This window comes from Saccostrea cucullata, unplaced genomic scaffold (assembly GCF_032062105.1).
Source record: "Saccostrea cucullata isolate Sc308-1 unplaced genomic scaffold, CSIRO_AGI_Scuc_v1 ctg10525, whole genome shotgun sequence".
NCBI lineage: Eukaryota > Metazoa > Mollusca > Bivalvia > Ostreida > Ostreidae > Saccostrea > Saccostrea cuccullata.
In genome coordinates, this window is record NW_026921796.1 from 62,170 (window position 1) to 77,887 (window position 15,718).

The window sequence follows — 15,718 nt, forward strand, 5'->3', positions numbered from 1 at the left end:
ATTTTTTTAAAGGGGAGAGAAGATGTATAGTATAATGACATTTTTTAAAATTTGTCCAATGTATACAAAATTGACCTTTGTTTCTAAAAAATGATCACTGTTTCTTTAATATTTACTCATAGCCCATTAATACCGATTTTCTTTAACAATATTGAATAACTTGACTTGATTAAGTTTGTCTCATTTTCTTGGTGAACCCTTCAACTGTACATCACTATGTATGCAATCCTTATTGTACGATTATTTATTGAGAGCAATTACTTCTGTTCCTGGTGGTTCGTTCTGTCTCATTCCGAGAAATCCAATAGGAGCTGTATCCTAATATTATTAAGTTTATTCTACCTTGTTTAATTTATCCAGTTTTACATGGAAAATGTCTCATTTGTATCTTAATGGTTTTAGGTTTTAAAAGAAAATGAAAGATGTTTTTCTATGAGGCCAGTCAACATAAGGGTGTACTTTACTTAGATCAACGAAATCCTGACTGTTTAGTCTATATCACATGTCACATGTGACACACATTGCACTTCTTAATGTAGATTAATTTACAATGTCATTGTGAGGTGACAAATTCACCATGGTCTCAGATGGCTACCTTCTAATTAATCTAATTATTTTTTCTTGGATTTCAGTAAGAGTACATTCAGAGTGACCCATGGGAAACCCCCTCCCTCATTTTCCACTTTTGTAGTATTGACCCTTAAATAATCCTTGGAAAATAGTTTTGTATTTGTTGCCCTGTAGTCATGTGTGGGTTTAGTTTTCGGTTGTAGAGTATTTTTGTAATCACGTTGTACTTATTACACCATTATGCAATTGGCACCAAAGAGTATTATAGCTTTAACGTAATTGAATTTTTGTATTACGAATTAATGTGTTGCTTAGGATCAACGAAATGTTCATTTGGAATGAAACTTAATTTTTTTGTGACTTAATGGAAGTAGCTGCTTTATTTGGTTTTCTTTTTGAAGATCTCGGCTTTTAAATTCTTTACTGTATATTTTATACAAAGGAGAAGCAGAATTGTATCTTTAGTAGAAACATGGCAAACTTGCTTTTGCTTCAAATGTTACAGAAAGAATCAGTCTAGTAAATATATAAACCTATTACAGTAAAAGCCCTATTTGCAAAAAATATGCAAAATTGAAAATGATAATTAACTAAATGATTTAAAAAGAATACATACAGTGTACTAATTGATGTGTATAGATCTTTTTAAAAAATGTTTTGAAATGGGGTTCTTAGATATGTAGTGGAATTTTCCTTCCTTGGATAGATTATTTTGCTTCTTATTTTTAACTGAACAAAAATGCCAATATTTTGAGAGAGAATGTTTTTTCTTTTATATTATGATTTTTGAAATATTTTTGAAAGCTATTTTTTACTGATAATATTGTGATTTAACAAGTGCTAAGGGCAGATAACTGTAGATCGCTTTGCAAGTAGTGCTTAATTTTAGTCAAGTAGAGTGTAGATTTTAAACCATTCATGTGTTCATTTTAATATTGACAAGACTCAGTTAAAAAATCTTGATTCATAAAACCATTTCTTATGCAAGCAATACATGTATATTTTCTTTATACAAAGGTTACCTTGATAAATATGTCATGTTTTATAATGAGTATACATGTGTATTATTAAGTTATAAACTGGAAAGAAATCATCTTTAGAAACACCTCCGTCTCATTTTGTTGTATTTTATAAACTTGTGTCAGACTTTTTAAAAACAAAATCAGATCGGAAAACAAATTTTCTGGGAGCACAACTCATTGAAATGTTGAGTGAACTCCCATTCCTATTTTATTTGGATACTGATATTAATCGTACAATAAAGTATTCTTTTACTTACCCTTTTTAACACTGTTAAATCACTGATGTACAGTGTACATTTCTCCAGTATTCATGACATGTGTTTTATTTTTTACATACATGTAAGTACTGCAGGGTATTTTCAGGCAATCCATGTTTTTACAATCATGTTTTAATGTTTTAATCCAATTTTTCATTATTTTTTAGCCTATTTATTCATATGTACGACATGCAGTTTATTCAGTAGTTTAGTTCCATACATTCAACTTACGAAGTACGTGTTCTCTAAGGGGAAATAAAAGATATCAAGGTTATTGATGAAGACAGAGCGCTAATATTGCACTGTCCTTCACAGTTTGTAACATGCAGATAATTAAAACTGTTATTATTGCAAACAACACATTTGTACTTTAACTATAGACAAGTTAGCTACATTCTAAGCTGGAAATACAGTCAACACAAAAAAGAAATGGAAGGGACCTGATAGAAATACATGTATTAATTTTTTTTTTCAACACATGAATACCATTAGATAAGGAATGGGTATTGAAGAGAAGTCTGTTTGTGTTAATTATGATGTTCTAAGCTTGATTATAACCAACAGGTATTTCTATACACTGTATGTAATTGCAATATTGGTTATTTTTTATTTTCGTAGAAGTGCTAGTCATTTCTGCCAGTTTTGTGCATAACTATATCCATTATTGCTCTTGTGCTATTCTCTCTTTCTCTCTCTCAACAAACTGATATATTCATATTTCCTTTATTTTTATTCAGGGTTATATGACATCATTTTGATTTCATTAATGTGCCATTTTGAATGGTCCCTCCACCAGTGCTTATTTTGTATATTTTATTTTTTCTACTGTTCCACAATGAGTAAAACTGTTGATTTTTTGTGATTGAATTGTGGATGAAACAAATGTGATTGTTTAAAAAATCTGCATACATGTACACTGTGTATGTTACACATGTTAATTACATGTATTTGGGTGTACATGTACTTTTTGTATGTTGCACATGTTCAATATCTGTGTGTACATGTTAAGAATCGTGATTAAAGGTTGATTATAATACTTCAATATTGTTTTTAAGCCCAAGAGTTAAAAAAAAAATATTGATAACCAATGAGAGAGCCTGGAAAAGGAGTACACATATAAAGTATGATGCATGTATAATGGCAAACAGCTGCAGTCCCTAGGAAACAATTTCAATTGAGTGGATGGGGGAGAGTGTCATATATATATTTATGCCCCCCTTCGAAGAAGGGAAGGCATATTGCTTTGCTGCTGTCTGTCGGTCCACTTAGTTTCCTTTCATTTTCTTTGCAACCATAGCATATTCTGAAATGAAATTTGGTATACAGATTTATCAGATGAATATCTAGGCCAAGTTCTGTTTTGGGGATGATTGCACCATTTTTGACAGAGTTATGCCCTGTAGACTTAGAAAAATTCAAATTATTTGCAGTTTCCGTTCATTTTCTTGGCAACTGTTGCATATACTGAACTGAAATTTAGTGTACAGATTTAACAAATGAATACATGTATCTAGGTCAAGTTCTATTTTGGTTACAATTGCGCCATTTTTTGCCCTTTTGGACTTAGGCAAATTCAAATTTTGGGGAGGGGGGCATAAGTGTTTTACAAACATCTCTTGTTTAAGCTGGGGACACTGTCAACTACTAAAATTTCCTTGACAAGCAAAAAAAAATAATAAAGTCATCGGACGTTTTTATTGAAGGAGAACGAGCTTCATACTTAGTAGCCATGTTTTCTGAGGTACGTGTACTAAATATCAGCTTAGTCAAAGGTTTTTAGCTCACCTGAGCCGAAGGCTCAAGTGAGCTTTTCTGATCACATTTTGTCTGTTGTCAGTCCATCCGTCTGTAAACTTTTCACATTTTTGACTTCTTCTCAAGAACCAATGGGCCAATTTTAACCAAACTTGGTACAAAGCATCCTTGGAAGAAGGGGAATAAAAAAAGGTTTACAAGAAGGGCCAAGTCCCCTTACAAGGGGAGATAATCAAGAAAAGACAAAAATATGGTGGGGTCACTAAAAAATCTTTTTCTCAAGAACCACTGGGCCAGGAAAGCTGAAACTTAAGTGGAAGCATCCTAGGGTAGTGTAGATATTGAATTGTTAAAATCATGACCCCGGGGGGTAGGGCGGGGCCACAATAGGGAATCCAAGTTTTACATAAAATATATAGAACAAATCTTTAAAAAATCTTCTTCTCAAGAACCACTGAGCCTGGAAAGCTGAAACTTATGTGGAAGCATCCTAGGGTAGTGTAGATTTTAAATTGTTAAAATCATGACCCATGGGGGTAGGGCGGGACCACAATAGAGAATCCAAGTTTTACCTAGAAATATATAGAACAAATCTTTAAAAATCTTCTTCTCAAGAACCACTGGGCCAAGAAAGCTGAAACTTATGTGGAAGCATCCTTGGGTAGTGTGGATTTTAAAGTTTTAAAATCATAAAAAGGAAGGGGGTAGTGAGGTATGATATGTATAGCAAGAGGGGAAATCTCCCTTACCAAAGTAAAATTATTGCAGCAATATTGCTGCTACAGTAAAACTTGTTTAGTATGAACACGGATATAACGAATTCACGGATATAGCGAAGTTTGTCTGGGTCCCCGCCAAAATTCTTTACAATTCTTTGTAAAGTTTTACGGTTATAACGAACTCTGATATAACGAAGTTACGGATATAGCGAACTGATTTTCAGTCCCGTTGAGGTGAAATATAATGAAATTTACATCTTTTATAACGAACTTTCCAAGATTATAAAAAAATTGATAAATTTAACTGACTTTATTTCCTTTTAGCATTTGTATATAAAATTCAATTCATAATAAAACCTTAGTTATCGAAGATATGTTTTGTAATAGTTCCTTCCCTAACATATTTGGTAGTTATACCTGAAGTAAAACATGCATATTGCGAATTCGCTATAATGGTTATACGAATTCGTTATACGGATATAACGAATTACGGATATAGCAAATTAAATTCACAGGTCCCCAGGACTTCGCTATAACCGAGTTTTACTGTATATTGCGGCAACATTGCATCAACACATTTTTGTCACCAGAAACAAGCTTTTTGGGTTAGTGAAATATCACCGCTAGCTGCAACAACTTCTGGTGACATTCTGGCAATACTGCTAGAAAAAATGAAATATCACCGCTAGCTACAACAACTTACGGTGACATTCTGGCAATACTGCCACAAAAAAACTTTCTAGCAGCATCTAGGATTACCTATGAGCCATTTGTTGAGCATGCTCAGTTATTTACTTCCTCTTTTTAAGTAAAATGGAGGGAATTCAAAGGCAAGCATGTTTTGCTTCATTACTGACTTGTATCAAGTTAATTACAGTTGTTAATTGTGTACAGTGGGATTAGACAAGATGAGTAGTAAGACTGGCAGTGCATAATGTGGAATGACTAGAAAAAAGAATTTTAGCAGAATTATAGGAATGTCTATTCTATTTCCATATCATCAGACTTGGTGAGTCAAAACCAGTATATTCTTTTTGAGATGAATGATTCTATGGAGATAAAATTGGAAAAAATATATGTGTTTCAACTAGTGCTTGTGATGCATGCATACTAGACTTGTATGTCTATATATCCTAGAGCTGAATTAAAGCATGTTATTTTGAAAATTAATGCAAAGTTGCTGGACATTTTCACAGTGGCATATTAATAATGTTATTATAAACATTTTTTATGCACCCACCTCGATAGATCGGGGGAGCATATTGTTTTTGTCCTGTCTGTTTGTTTGTAAACTTTAACCTTCACCTTAACTTTTGAACCAATGAGAGATAAAGATTTCATATTTGGTATGCATACTCCACTAATTAAGTTCTTTCAAATGACATTAAGGTCAATGACCTTGACTGTGACCTATTTGCTAAAAATAGCTTTTTCGAATATTCACCATAAACGATAGAGACTTTTTATTTATTATGCATATTTCACTAATTAAGCTTTTTCAAAAGACACATGAAGGTCAATGACCTTGTGACTTTGGCTGTAACCCATATGCTTAAAATAGATTTTTTGAACCTTGAAGCAATTCTTTTCTTTCCTAATAACACGAAAATGGATGCTCAAACTTAGAAATTGAGTTAAATATACATGCAGTATGCCCCCCCCCTTCCACATCATGCATTGCCTTGAAATGCACAACTGAAAACTGTTATTTGATAATATTTAAAAACAATCTAACACAAAGTCTACCTTTCTTTTATTCATCATAATCTATATCATTTTTATAGAATTTAACGTGATCTTATTTGCCATGGTGGCTTTTAATTGATCATTTAGTCGTAAATTCTATGGTCGATACAATGACCTTATCAGCAAATACAATTTATCATTGAATGAAATGCTGACTGACGTTTTTCATACCAATTGTTAGTCCATTATTTATACACTGAATTGACCACGGATTTTTTCCGTTATATCCTGATTATGACAACGAGCACACGGCGGGTGTGACCGGTCAGCAGGGGATGCTTACTCCTCCATGGCACCTGATCCCACCTCTGATGTTTCGGGGGTCCGTGTTTGCTCTGCTCTTATTTTGTATATTTGTTTAATGGACGTTGAGATTGAATACTGTTCGTTATTTCCATATCCTTCCTTAGATGAGATGAGATGAGATGAACTTTCTCTGATGTCTGAGCCAAAGAGAATTTATATAATTATTGGAGATCATTGTAATGATCACGATGCAGACTAACTATAATTTATTCTATGCTCTTTATTTATTATGTACAGCATTAAAAAATTATTAACTTTATTATAATGGCATTTATTACATTTAAGGAACACAGAATGATGTACCGGTATAGATCAAATCATAAACCATTACAAAACAAGAGAGAAACTTTCTGTATTCCAGTGGCTGACCCTCAGCTTTTTAGGTCACCTGAGTAAACTCAGGTGACCTATTGCTATCTGTTTTCGTCCGTCATCGTGCGTCGTGCGTCGTCCGTTAACATTTGAACATTTTCAGCTTCTTCTCTGCAACCACTGAACCAATTTCAACCAAATTTGGCACAAAGCATCTATGGGTGAAGGGGAACAAAAATTGTGAATTTCATGGTCCCTGCCCCCCAGGGGCCTTGGACGGTGGGGCAAAAACCACTAAAATTAATGCAATCTTTAAAAATCTTCTTCTTTACTCCTGGACATCAAGCAGTTAAACTGTTTGCATGATTGTAATCAGCATTGAGTCCTCTACCAAAATTGTGAAATTTATGGCCCTGGGGTCAGGGGTTCTAGTGCTAGGGTGGGGCTAAATAAGTATATGGTGAAAATGCATTATTTCTTTGAAAATCTTCTTCTCGGCTCCTGTGTATTAAATAAACTAACTAAGAGCATAGTTATGATAAGCAAGAGTGCTTCTACCAAAATTGTGAATTTTATGGCCCCAGGGTCAGGGGTTCTAGTGTTAGGGCGGGGCTCTATAGATTATATATAGTGAAAAATCATGAATTCTTTGAAAATCTTCTTCTCTGCTCCTGAGTATTAAATAAACTAACTAAGTGCATAGTTATGATTAGCAAGAGTGCCTCTACCAAAATTGTGAAATTTATGACCCCGGGGTCAGGGGTTCTAGTGCTAGGGTGGGGCTGAATAAGTATATAGTGAAAATGCATTATTTCTTTGAAAATCTTCTTCTCTGCTCCTGGGTATTAAATAAACTAACTAAGTGCATAGTTATGATGAGCAAGAGTGCCTCTACCAAAATTGTGAATTTTATGGCCCCAGGGTCAGGGGTTCTAGTGTTAGGGTGGGGCTCTATTGATTATATAGTGAAAATGCATTTATTCTTTGAAAATCTTCTTCTCTGCTCCTAGGTATTAAATAAACTAATTAAGTACATAGTTATGATGAGCAAGAGTGCCTCTACCAAAATTGTGAAATTTATGACCCCGGGGTCAGGGGTTCTAGTGCTAGGGTGGGACTAAATAAGTATATAGTGAAAATGCTTTATTTATTTGTAAACATTCTTGTGAGCTCCTGTGTATTTTCTTATCTTCCTAAGTGCATAGTTATGATGAGCAAGAGTGCCTCTACCAAAATTGTGAATTTTATGGCCCCAGGGTCAGGGAATCTAGTGTTAGGGGGGGCTCTATTGATTATATAATGGAAATACTTGAATTATTTGAAAAAAAATTCTTTTCTGCTCCTAGGAATTAAACTTAGTGCATAGTTATGATGAGCAAGAAAACCTCTTCCAAAATTTTTATTTTATAGCCCTAGGGTCAGGGGTTCTAGTGATAGGGTGGGGCTCTATTGATTATATAGTGAAAATACATTAAATCTCTGAAAATTTTCTTCTCTGCTCTTGGGTATTAAGCAGATAACTACCTATGTAGTTATGTTGAGCAAGGACCCTAATCTTCCAGAATTGTGAATTTCAAGGCCCCAGGGTCAGGGGTACCATAGGGGGGGGGGTGTACTTATATACTGAAACTGGATGAAATGTTCGAGATCTGCTCCTTGGTATTAATCGAATATTTTTGAAAAGCAAGGGTGCCTTTTTAAAAATTGTGCAATGTGTGGATCTAGGCCTAAGGGTCAGGGGTTCATGTGTGATAGGGGCATTACTGATTATTGCTGAATATTACTAATTACTTGAAATGCATTTTTTGTTCCTACACCCTGCCCATGGGTATTAAGTAAACAAACTAAGCAACTGCTAAGTGTATTGTTATGATGATCAAATGGTGCCTCTTTCAAAATTATGAATGCCATAGCATCTTGCTTAAAACATTAATCAAATTAAATCGCTGTTAAGTTGTTGCATAATGCTCAGGTGACCTATAAGGCCCATGGGCCTCTTGTTTAAAAAAGCTAACCTTGTTATGCTACTAATAAGAAAAGTGACATGGGGAGACATCGCCGAACTCGACATAGTGAAGTAGTTTCGGCTGCAGCTGATAGCGGCACAGTAATTGGGAGCAGTTGGACCCAGGAAACCTGTCTGATGTGGTCGGGACACAGTCTGCTAGAGAAAGCCGACAAGACCAGCTCCAGTCTCTGCGCCGATATCCAAGTCCATGGCAAACCAGGACCCCTTGACGCCACGTGCCCCATCACCATTCCGACATCCGATGACTATTCCCAGAAAACGATTTCTATTCATTTGGATGCACCTCCCGTTTCTAACTCGGGAAGCTAGTACGCAGTCATACATGTATCATCAGTTAGTTGATGCGAGTACCCTTACAGATCAAGATTGAGGAGAGAAAAGTACCCAAACAGAGGAAGACAAACGACGTAGACTAGACAGGGTACAGGAGACATACCAAAAAGACGGGAAAACAGTCGTTGAAGTACATGAGGAGGAAAGCTGGTTTTAAAAAGAATCTCCATCAGTTGTTACTTTTCTGTAATTGAAATTTTAATGATGATTTTATGTCAAATTGGAGATGTTTGCACCATTTATGAATCATTGGTTGATTGTTTCCATCTTTTATTAATGACATTGTTGATGATATTTGCTAACTTTGTTTGTGCAACATTTGTTAAATCTTATGAACAATGAAAGTCAATTAGCTTTAAAATTTGTTATTTGGTTATACCACACATTACCGGTATATCTTTAGCCCAGGTAGTTATGGTTTAATGCGGGACGCATTCCTGGAGGCGTGGGTAATGAAACAAAACTAGGAATCGAAATGATAAATCCCATTCTGTCCTCTGGAAGCTTTGTATGTGATTAATACTTCCTGTTTAGTTTACCCTTTCGATCCTCATAGATTACGTGATAGTTTAGGGTATATAAGCAGTGAAATAAGAGCTCTTAGTCAGTTCCAGATTGAAGTGGACACCGGTCAGTTGTTTCCAGTTAAGGTGAGAAACGTAAACTTGCTTAAGTCTTATGTGCCTGAATAAGGCTTTCGAGACTGTTGTATTTTTCTGCAAGTTGGTAAATATTTATTTTTGTTTGCTCAGCTAGGAAGGGCTAGTCATGTTCAGACCCATTTAGACAAATCGGCATTTTGATTTATTTTATACAGAAAATTTAGATATACTCAGTAGAAAAAAATATATGTTCCCTATTTCTTTTTATTTACTTGCAAGAACACAAAATTATACATGTAAAAGGTTGTCAAAAATACGTGTATAAAGAACTTAAAAATTAATTCCTTAAATAGCAATTAAATCTTAAAAAAATGTACATCTGGGACCCGTTTTACAAAGGAACTTACGACTTTTAAGACTTAAAAGATAAAATTCTGTTCTTCGTATAGATTTCTAAATAATAATAAATTGAAAATGATTTTAATCTTTCTAAAAGGAATGTAGTAAGATATTTTCCACCAGCAATTTTAAACAGAATCATTAAATTTGCAAAATGTTACAATCATCTGATGTTTTTGGTCGTCACTTTTAGGTCAAAAGTTCTTTTGTAAAAAGAACCCCTGTAGTTTCATGCCTGTTTTTATATACATTGTATAAGGTAAACATGGTAAACGATAAGTGAAATATCTCAAAAAAGCTGTTTAACTTTATATCAAGTAAAATTGCATGCAAACAAATATTAGGAATTAATGCTACATTTCACTGCTAGTAGAATGCAGAAGACATACTATATTTTTTTGGTTTTCTTTATAATGAAATTTCATAGAAGTTTTGTTAACAATCAAAATGAATTAAAATATGCTTTAAGAAGTGTAAGATTACTTACATATATTTTAAAATCTAAAACTTATAATTTACTTCATAATTACTGATGAATATTGGTTTTACATAAATGTACAAAATAATGTGATATGGGGGTTTATGTTAATGCTCTTTATCAACTGGAATAAAGTAACATAAATGATGGGTATTATAAAGTGCATAACTCTGTATTTATTTTGATACTCAGTATTTCATACTGTGTGTTTATGATAGAAATATAATCACTGAATATAGTTGAAGACTGTCAGTTTGTTGGTGTTTCGTTGTCCCACATAGACATTGTTCTCATCATCCACACACACACTGTGGAGATACTCTAGTACCCCTTGCTGTCGTTTGAGTAATAGAGACAAGAACTGACCGTCCTGATCAAGAAGGTGAACAGTGTCAGTGACACCATCACACACCAGGATGTGACCGAGGACATCAGTACAGATTCCATGGGGATAGAACCTTGACTCCTGACCTTTGTAGGAGAACCGGTGTTGTCCTGATTTATTCACCACCACCACTGACATATTATTAAAGTCTGATGTACAGATATCTCCATTGATGTTTTCTGTGATGTAGTGTGGGTTTCTATATAGTTTCTGTCCTTTGTTATCCCTCTGTATGTTCTGTAGTTCTTTTCCTGTCTTGTTGTACCTGGTGACTTTACCCTCTATACCCTTCTTCATCCCCACCAGTAAGTCCCCATTGATGTGGGAGGAGTGTATGCTGAGTGGTATACAGCCTCCAGTTTTAATGAATTCAGTGATATTATTATCCTGTGTTATCCTATTGATGACTTTCTTGTCTTTGTCTGTAAAGATCAGATCCCCGTCCTGTTTCACTGTGTGGTAACCTTCAGATCCACCACTGGTTTTTATCTTCTGTATCACATTCCCCTGTAGATCTGTTTGGACAAGATTACCATTATTGTCACTGATCCAGAGTCTGTCTGATTGATCTAGTGATACATGGTAAACATTATTAACACCTGGTACATCGAACTTCCTGACCTTGGTGACAGAGGCAGATAGAGACAATGTTTGTTTCTTGTCAGATTTCTTTCTGTCTTCTTTCATCTGTTTATGTGTAGGTTTCATGGTTGTATTGTAAACACTTTCAATGGGCCTTATTTCTCTCTTCTCTGCTTTAGTGTTGGGGACGTGTATTTTACCAAGTAACTTGGTGACATCATTTTTGTTGTATTGACCAGCAGTAAATCCTGGTGTGACTGGTTTTGTTGTCTCTGGTATGGATCGGATCTTTGGTTTCTTCTCAGACATTAATTTCTGGGTTTCTGTAGAGGACAGGCATCTGTGGAGCTCTTTGACAAGGTTATTAAGATAAGTGATGTAGTCATCTAATGTCTTGTCTTGGGTGTTTAGATCTTCTAACAGTGAATGCTCTATCTGGTCTATCTGCTTCATGTTCTCAGATACGACTGTGTCCATCAGACTTTTGAGGGTTTCACCTTCTGTCTTCATGCGTGTTCTGATGTTGTCCATAATGTGTTTGATTTCAGAGGAATCTCGTTTTATTTCTTTCTGTAAATCTTGTGATGTTGGGAGAAAATAATCTTGGATCTTGGATATTTCTTCTTGAAAATCTGCAAATTTTTCTGCATAATTTTTTTCTAGATCAATAAATATATGCCCCCGATGCTCTCTTTGTGTGACACATTTGGAACATACTGGAACTTGACATTCTTCACAGAGCATTTCCACATCTTTAGTGGGGTGGATCTTGCATTTCTCTACAGGAAGTTGTCGGTTGCGTTGCTGATAAAGGACCACCTCATGGTTCTTGTTTTCTGGACTTTTCAGATGTTCGTCTCTGCATTGTTTACACAATCTTAAGTGACAAGGGTTGCAATAGAACTCACAATTTCTTTCACATTTTTCAATGACACACTCCAAAAAGTGCTGGGCTGCGCGGGGGATATCCATTTTAGACAAGGCCATCTAAAATTGATGAGAATCGTATACAAGAAAAGAAAAAGATATGGAAATGTTTTCTGTGCTACATGGAGACAGAGTAGTGATAAAATTACACGTTAATTATATGTTTATAACAGTACAGCAATTATCCATGAAACACATGAACTCCGATCCGACACCATATACAGTGAAGTCGCCAATTCCGGGTCACGTCAGGGTGTTTCATTGATATTTTGAAAATCTGTTCAATTTTTATTTTATGCAATATATGTATTGAAAGAACAAATAGTGAGTCATCCAAACACCTTTTCGTTTTCAAAGTAGCTACACGGGAACAATATTTACAGTGGTATTTCAGCAAGGCCTAGCTTCCCCAGTTACGAATCATTTTCTCCATTTCCGGGTCATGTGAGTTCACGGTCGTGTAATATTCATGGAATGTTTTGGAACACGCTTTTTATGATGTTGAAACATAAAACAATTCATGCAGCATGGAAAAAAAGTAAAACAATCACAGAAGTATGATTAAATTATTTTTAAAACAATTACAACAAAACAAATTGCAGTATGCAGAATGTAAAAAAAATGTATTAGGATTAAAAATAATACAATTAAATTCATTTATATAAAAAATGCATTTGAAGGGTTAACTCGATTTTAATTTTTAGAAAAAATATTTTCCAGTTAGAATACTTTTGATAAACAAGGAAAATACATGGTTGTTGATTGGTTTTGTACATAGAATTTTGAGGTGTTCATGCCACGAGATTGCGTGACCCGCAATTGGAGAAACAACTACAGTTTGATTTGATATTCATTATAATTTTATTTGAGCAGCGATCAGTATGATTGATTTCTGAGTTAAAACTAAATGCGTTTGCCATACTTTCGAGCTCTTATTATTTATCTAGAACTTTTATATCAGCCTTTCTGCAGCGAACAAAAACGAAAGTAGCCCGTCACCGCATCAGAATTATCCAAGTCTTTAATGAGTGCGTTTCAGAATTTCGATTCTCGGATGCTCTCTTAAAGTTGATATTCAAAATTTTGTAATTAATTACAGACAGAAAGACCAGTTCTTCACGACCAGCGTATTAATTAAGTTTTTTGCGCTGAAATTTTAACACTAGGCATAAAATATACGCGAGTGACCCGGAATAGGAGATGACCCGGAATTGGCGACCCCACTGTATATTGAATTAAATGTATCTCCGAATCACAACTGCATAATTCAGGCATATATTACGAAGATGGTTTTAATTACATGTACTTACAGCTAAATTATGAATGACCTGTAAATGACTCCCTTGACAGAACTTTGGAATGTGAGAATGAGATTTATAGCGAGATTTAAACGATATTTGTAATTTACTTCCTGGTTGGAGATATATATACCCGGTATTCAATCTATACATGTACCCAGAGTTATCGTTCGCTTCGCTACAACACCTCGAGGTGTAAGTGGAACTATAACTCGGGGTAGAGATTGATTGATATTTTTTTTTGTATTTTATTTGAACCGGAGACATTACCTCTCATTGGTATACAATATTCATACATAAGATTTGTACAGGCTATACAATATACATGTATTAATTACATAACAATATCATTTAATTATTATTTAGAACATCATTTCTTAAAAAAATACAAAAATTTGCCCAGGTTACATAGTTCTTTAGTATTTGTAGAACTCAGTAGCTGTACTAATTTAAATACTGATGGTTTTTTAAAATAATAACACTTAATATATTTATTTCTAAGTTCTTCATATCGACGACATTTTAATACAAAATGAAATTCGTCCTCGATCTCACCTAACATACATATTTCACATTTCTATCTTTTCTTTCTATATTTACTATACCTTCCCCTTTCTATTCTTAAATCATGAGCTGATAGCCTTAAACGACTGATAGGTATTCTATATATACTTCATTGGCGTCGGAAGCAAATTGAAAGTGGGGGGGGGGGGGCTAAGTGTAAGAAATTTTTTTTGTACCTCCAAAAAAAACTGACAAGCAAAAAAAAAAAAAAAAAAAAAGGAAATGTCTATTTTCCAAACACGAAAATCCTATTACGTGGGGGGGGGGGGGGGGGGGGGCAAGGTTTGAACTCCAGTTACCAAAAATTTTCTTCCAAACACCAACACTTTTACCAATTTTAACCTATACTAAGACGTATCTGTGGAAAGTGGGGGGGGGGGGGGCTAAACGTACGAAGAAATGTTCAAAGTCTATACTAAGTATATATTTGGAAAAAAAAGTGGGGCTAAGCCCCCCTAGCCCCCCCCCCCCCCCCCCCCGGTTCCGACGCCTATGTACTTAGAATGCAATGGATTTCTTAAATAAATCTGTAATGCCACATTTTCCACTAAATGTTGAAATAAAAAATATTTAGGGGAATTACAAATTCTTGCCATAATTTCTTGTTTACAACAGTCATTTGAAATACAATGTTCAGAGTATTATTATCAATACATTTACTATAATACATGTCAGTTAAACCAAGCCTTTGGAATTCCTTTTTAATGTTTACAATCCATTCATCATTATTTTCAACCATATCTTGATAACATGCTTGTAATATACAATTATCACTGTTTTTAATTTCACCCAGTATTTCAAAATTTTCTTTTTCCTTTCAAGTATAAGTGGAAATCTACCTGATTCACAATAAACTGCATCATTACTAGTGCTTTGTCTGACCTTTAAGACTCTTTTACAATAATTTAAGTGAACATTTTCTATGTCTTGACCCTTGTGAAATCCCCATACTTCAGCTCCATAGCTCATAACACTGTTAACATAAGTATCGAATACAGCTAATTGTGTTTCTACGTTAAAATGCAAATCCCTGATTTTACTATTTACACCGTACATAGCTTTTTTACCTTGACCGGCATGAAAAATGTTTCTGTGTTTCAGAAAATCCTATTTCGTGGGGGGGGGGGGGGGTTGTGGCCCACTTTATATCACTAAACGATGCTAAAAAGGGGGGGGGGGCAACCATCCTTTCAATGAACATTTTCTATAGTATTAAAGGTAACGTTGGGGAAAAAAGTGGGGAGGGGCCAACCCCCCCCCCCCCCCCCCCGTTGCTACGTCCCTGCAGAGTAAAATTCTTTGTGAACAAATGGAAAGACACACACATACAAAATCCATGCATAGCTCAAATATGGAAAGGCCTTGTCATAATGAATCGAATACACATGTGAAGTGGGATTTTCAAGCCCTAGATTTTGAAATTTCAATAATTGT

The 15,718-nt window shown here is 34.7% G+C and overlaps 1 protein-coding gene across 1 annotated transcript; it reads right to left on the bottom strand.

Moving 5' to 3' along the window:
- Positions 1-10,595: 10,595 nt before the first annotated feature.
- LOC134260722 (tripartite motif-containing protein 3-like) lies at positions 10,596-12,482 on the bottom strand. The gene has a single exon (XM_062743266.1). The coding sequence runs from the start codon at positions 12,480-12,482 to the stop codon at positions 10,755-10,757; it is 1,728 nt and encodes a 575-aa protein (XP_062599250.1). The 3' UTR covers positions 10,596-10,754.
- Between the last annotated feature and the right edge of the window lie 3,236 nt (positions 12,483-15,718).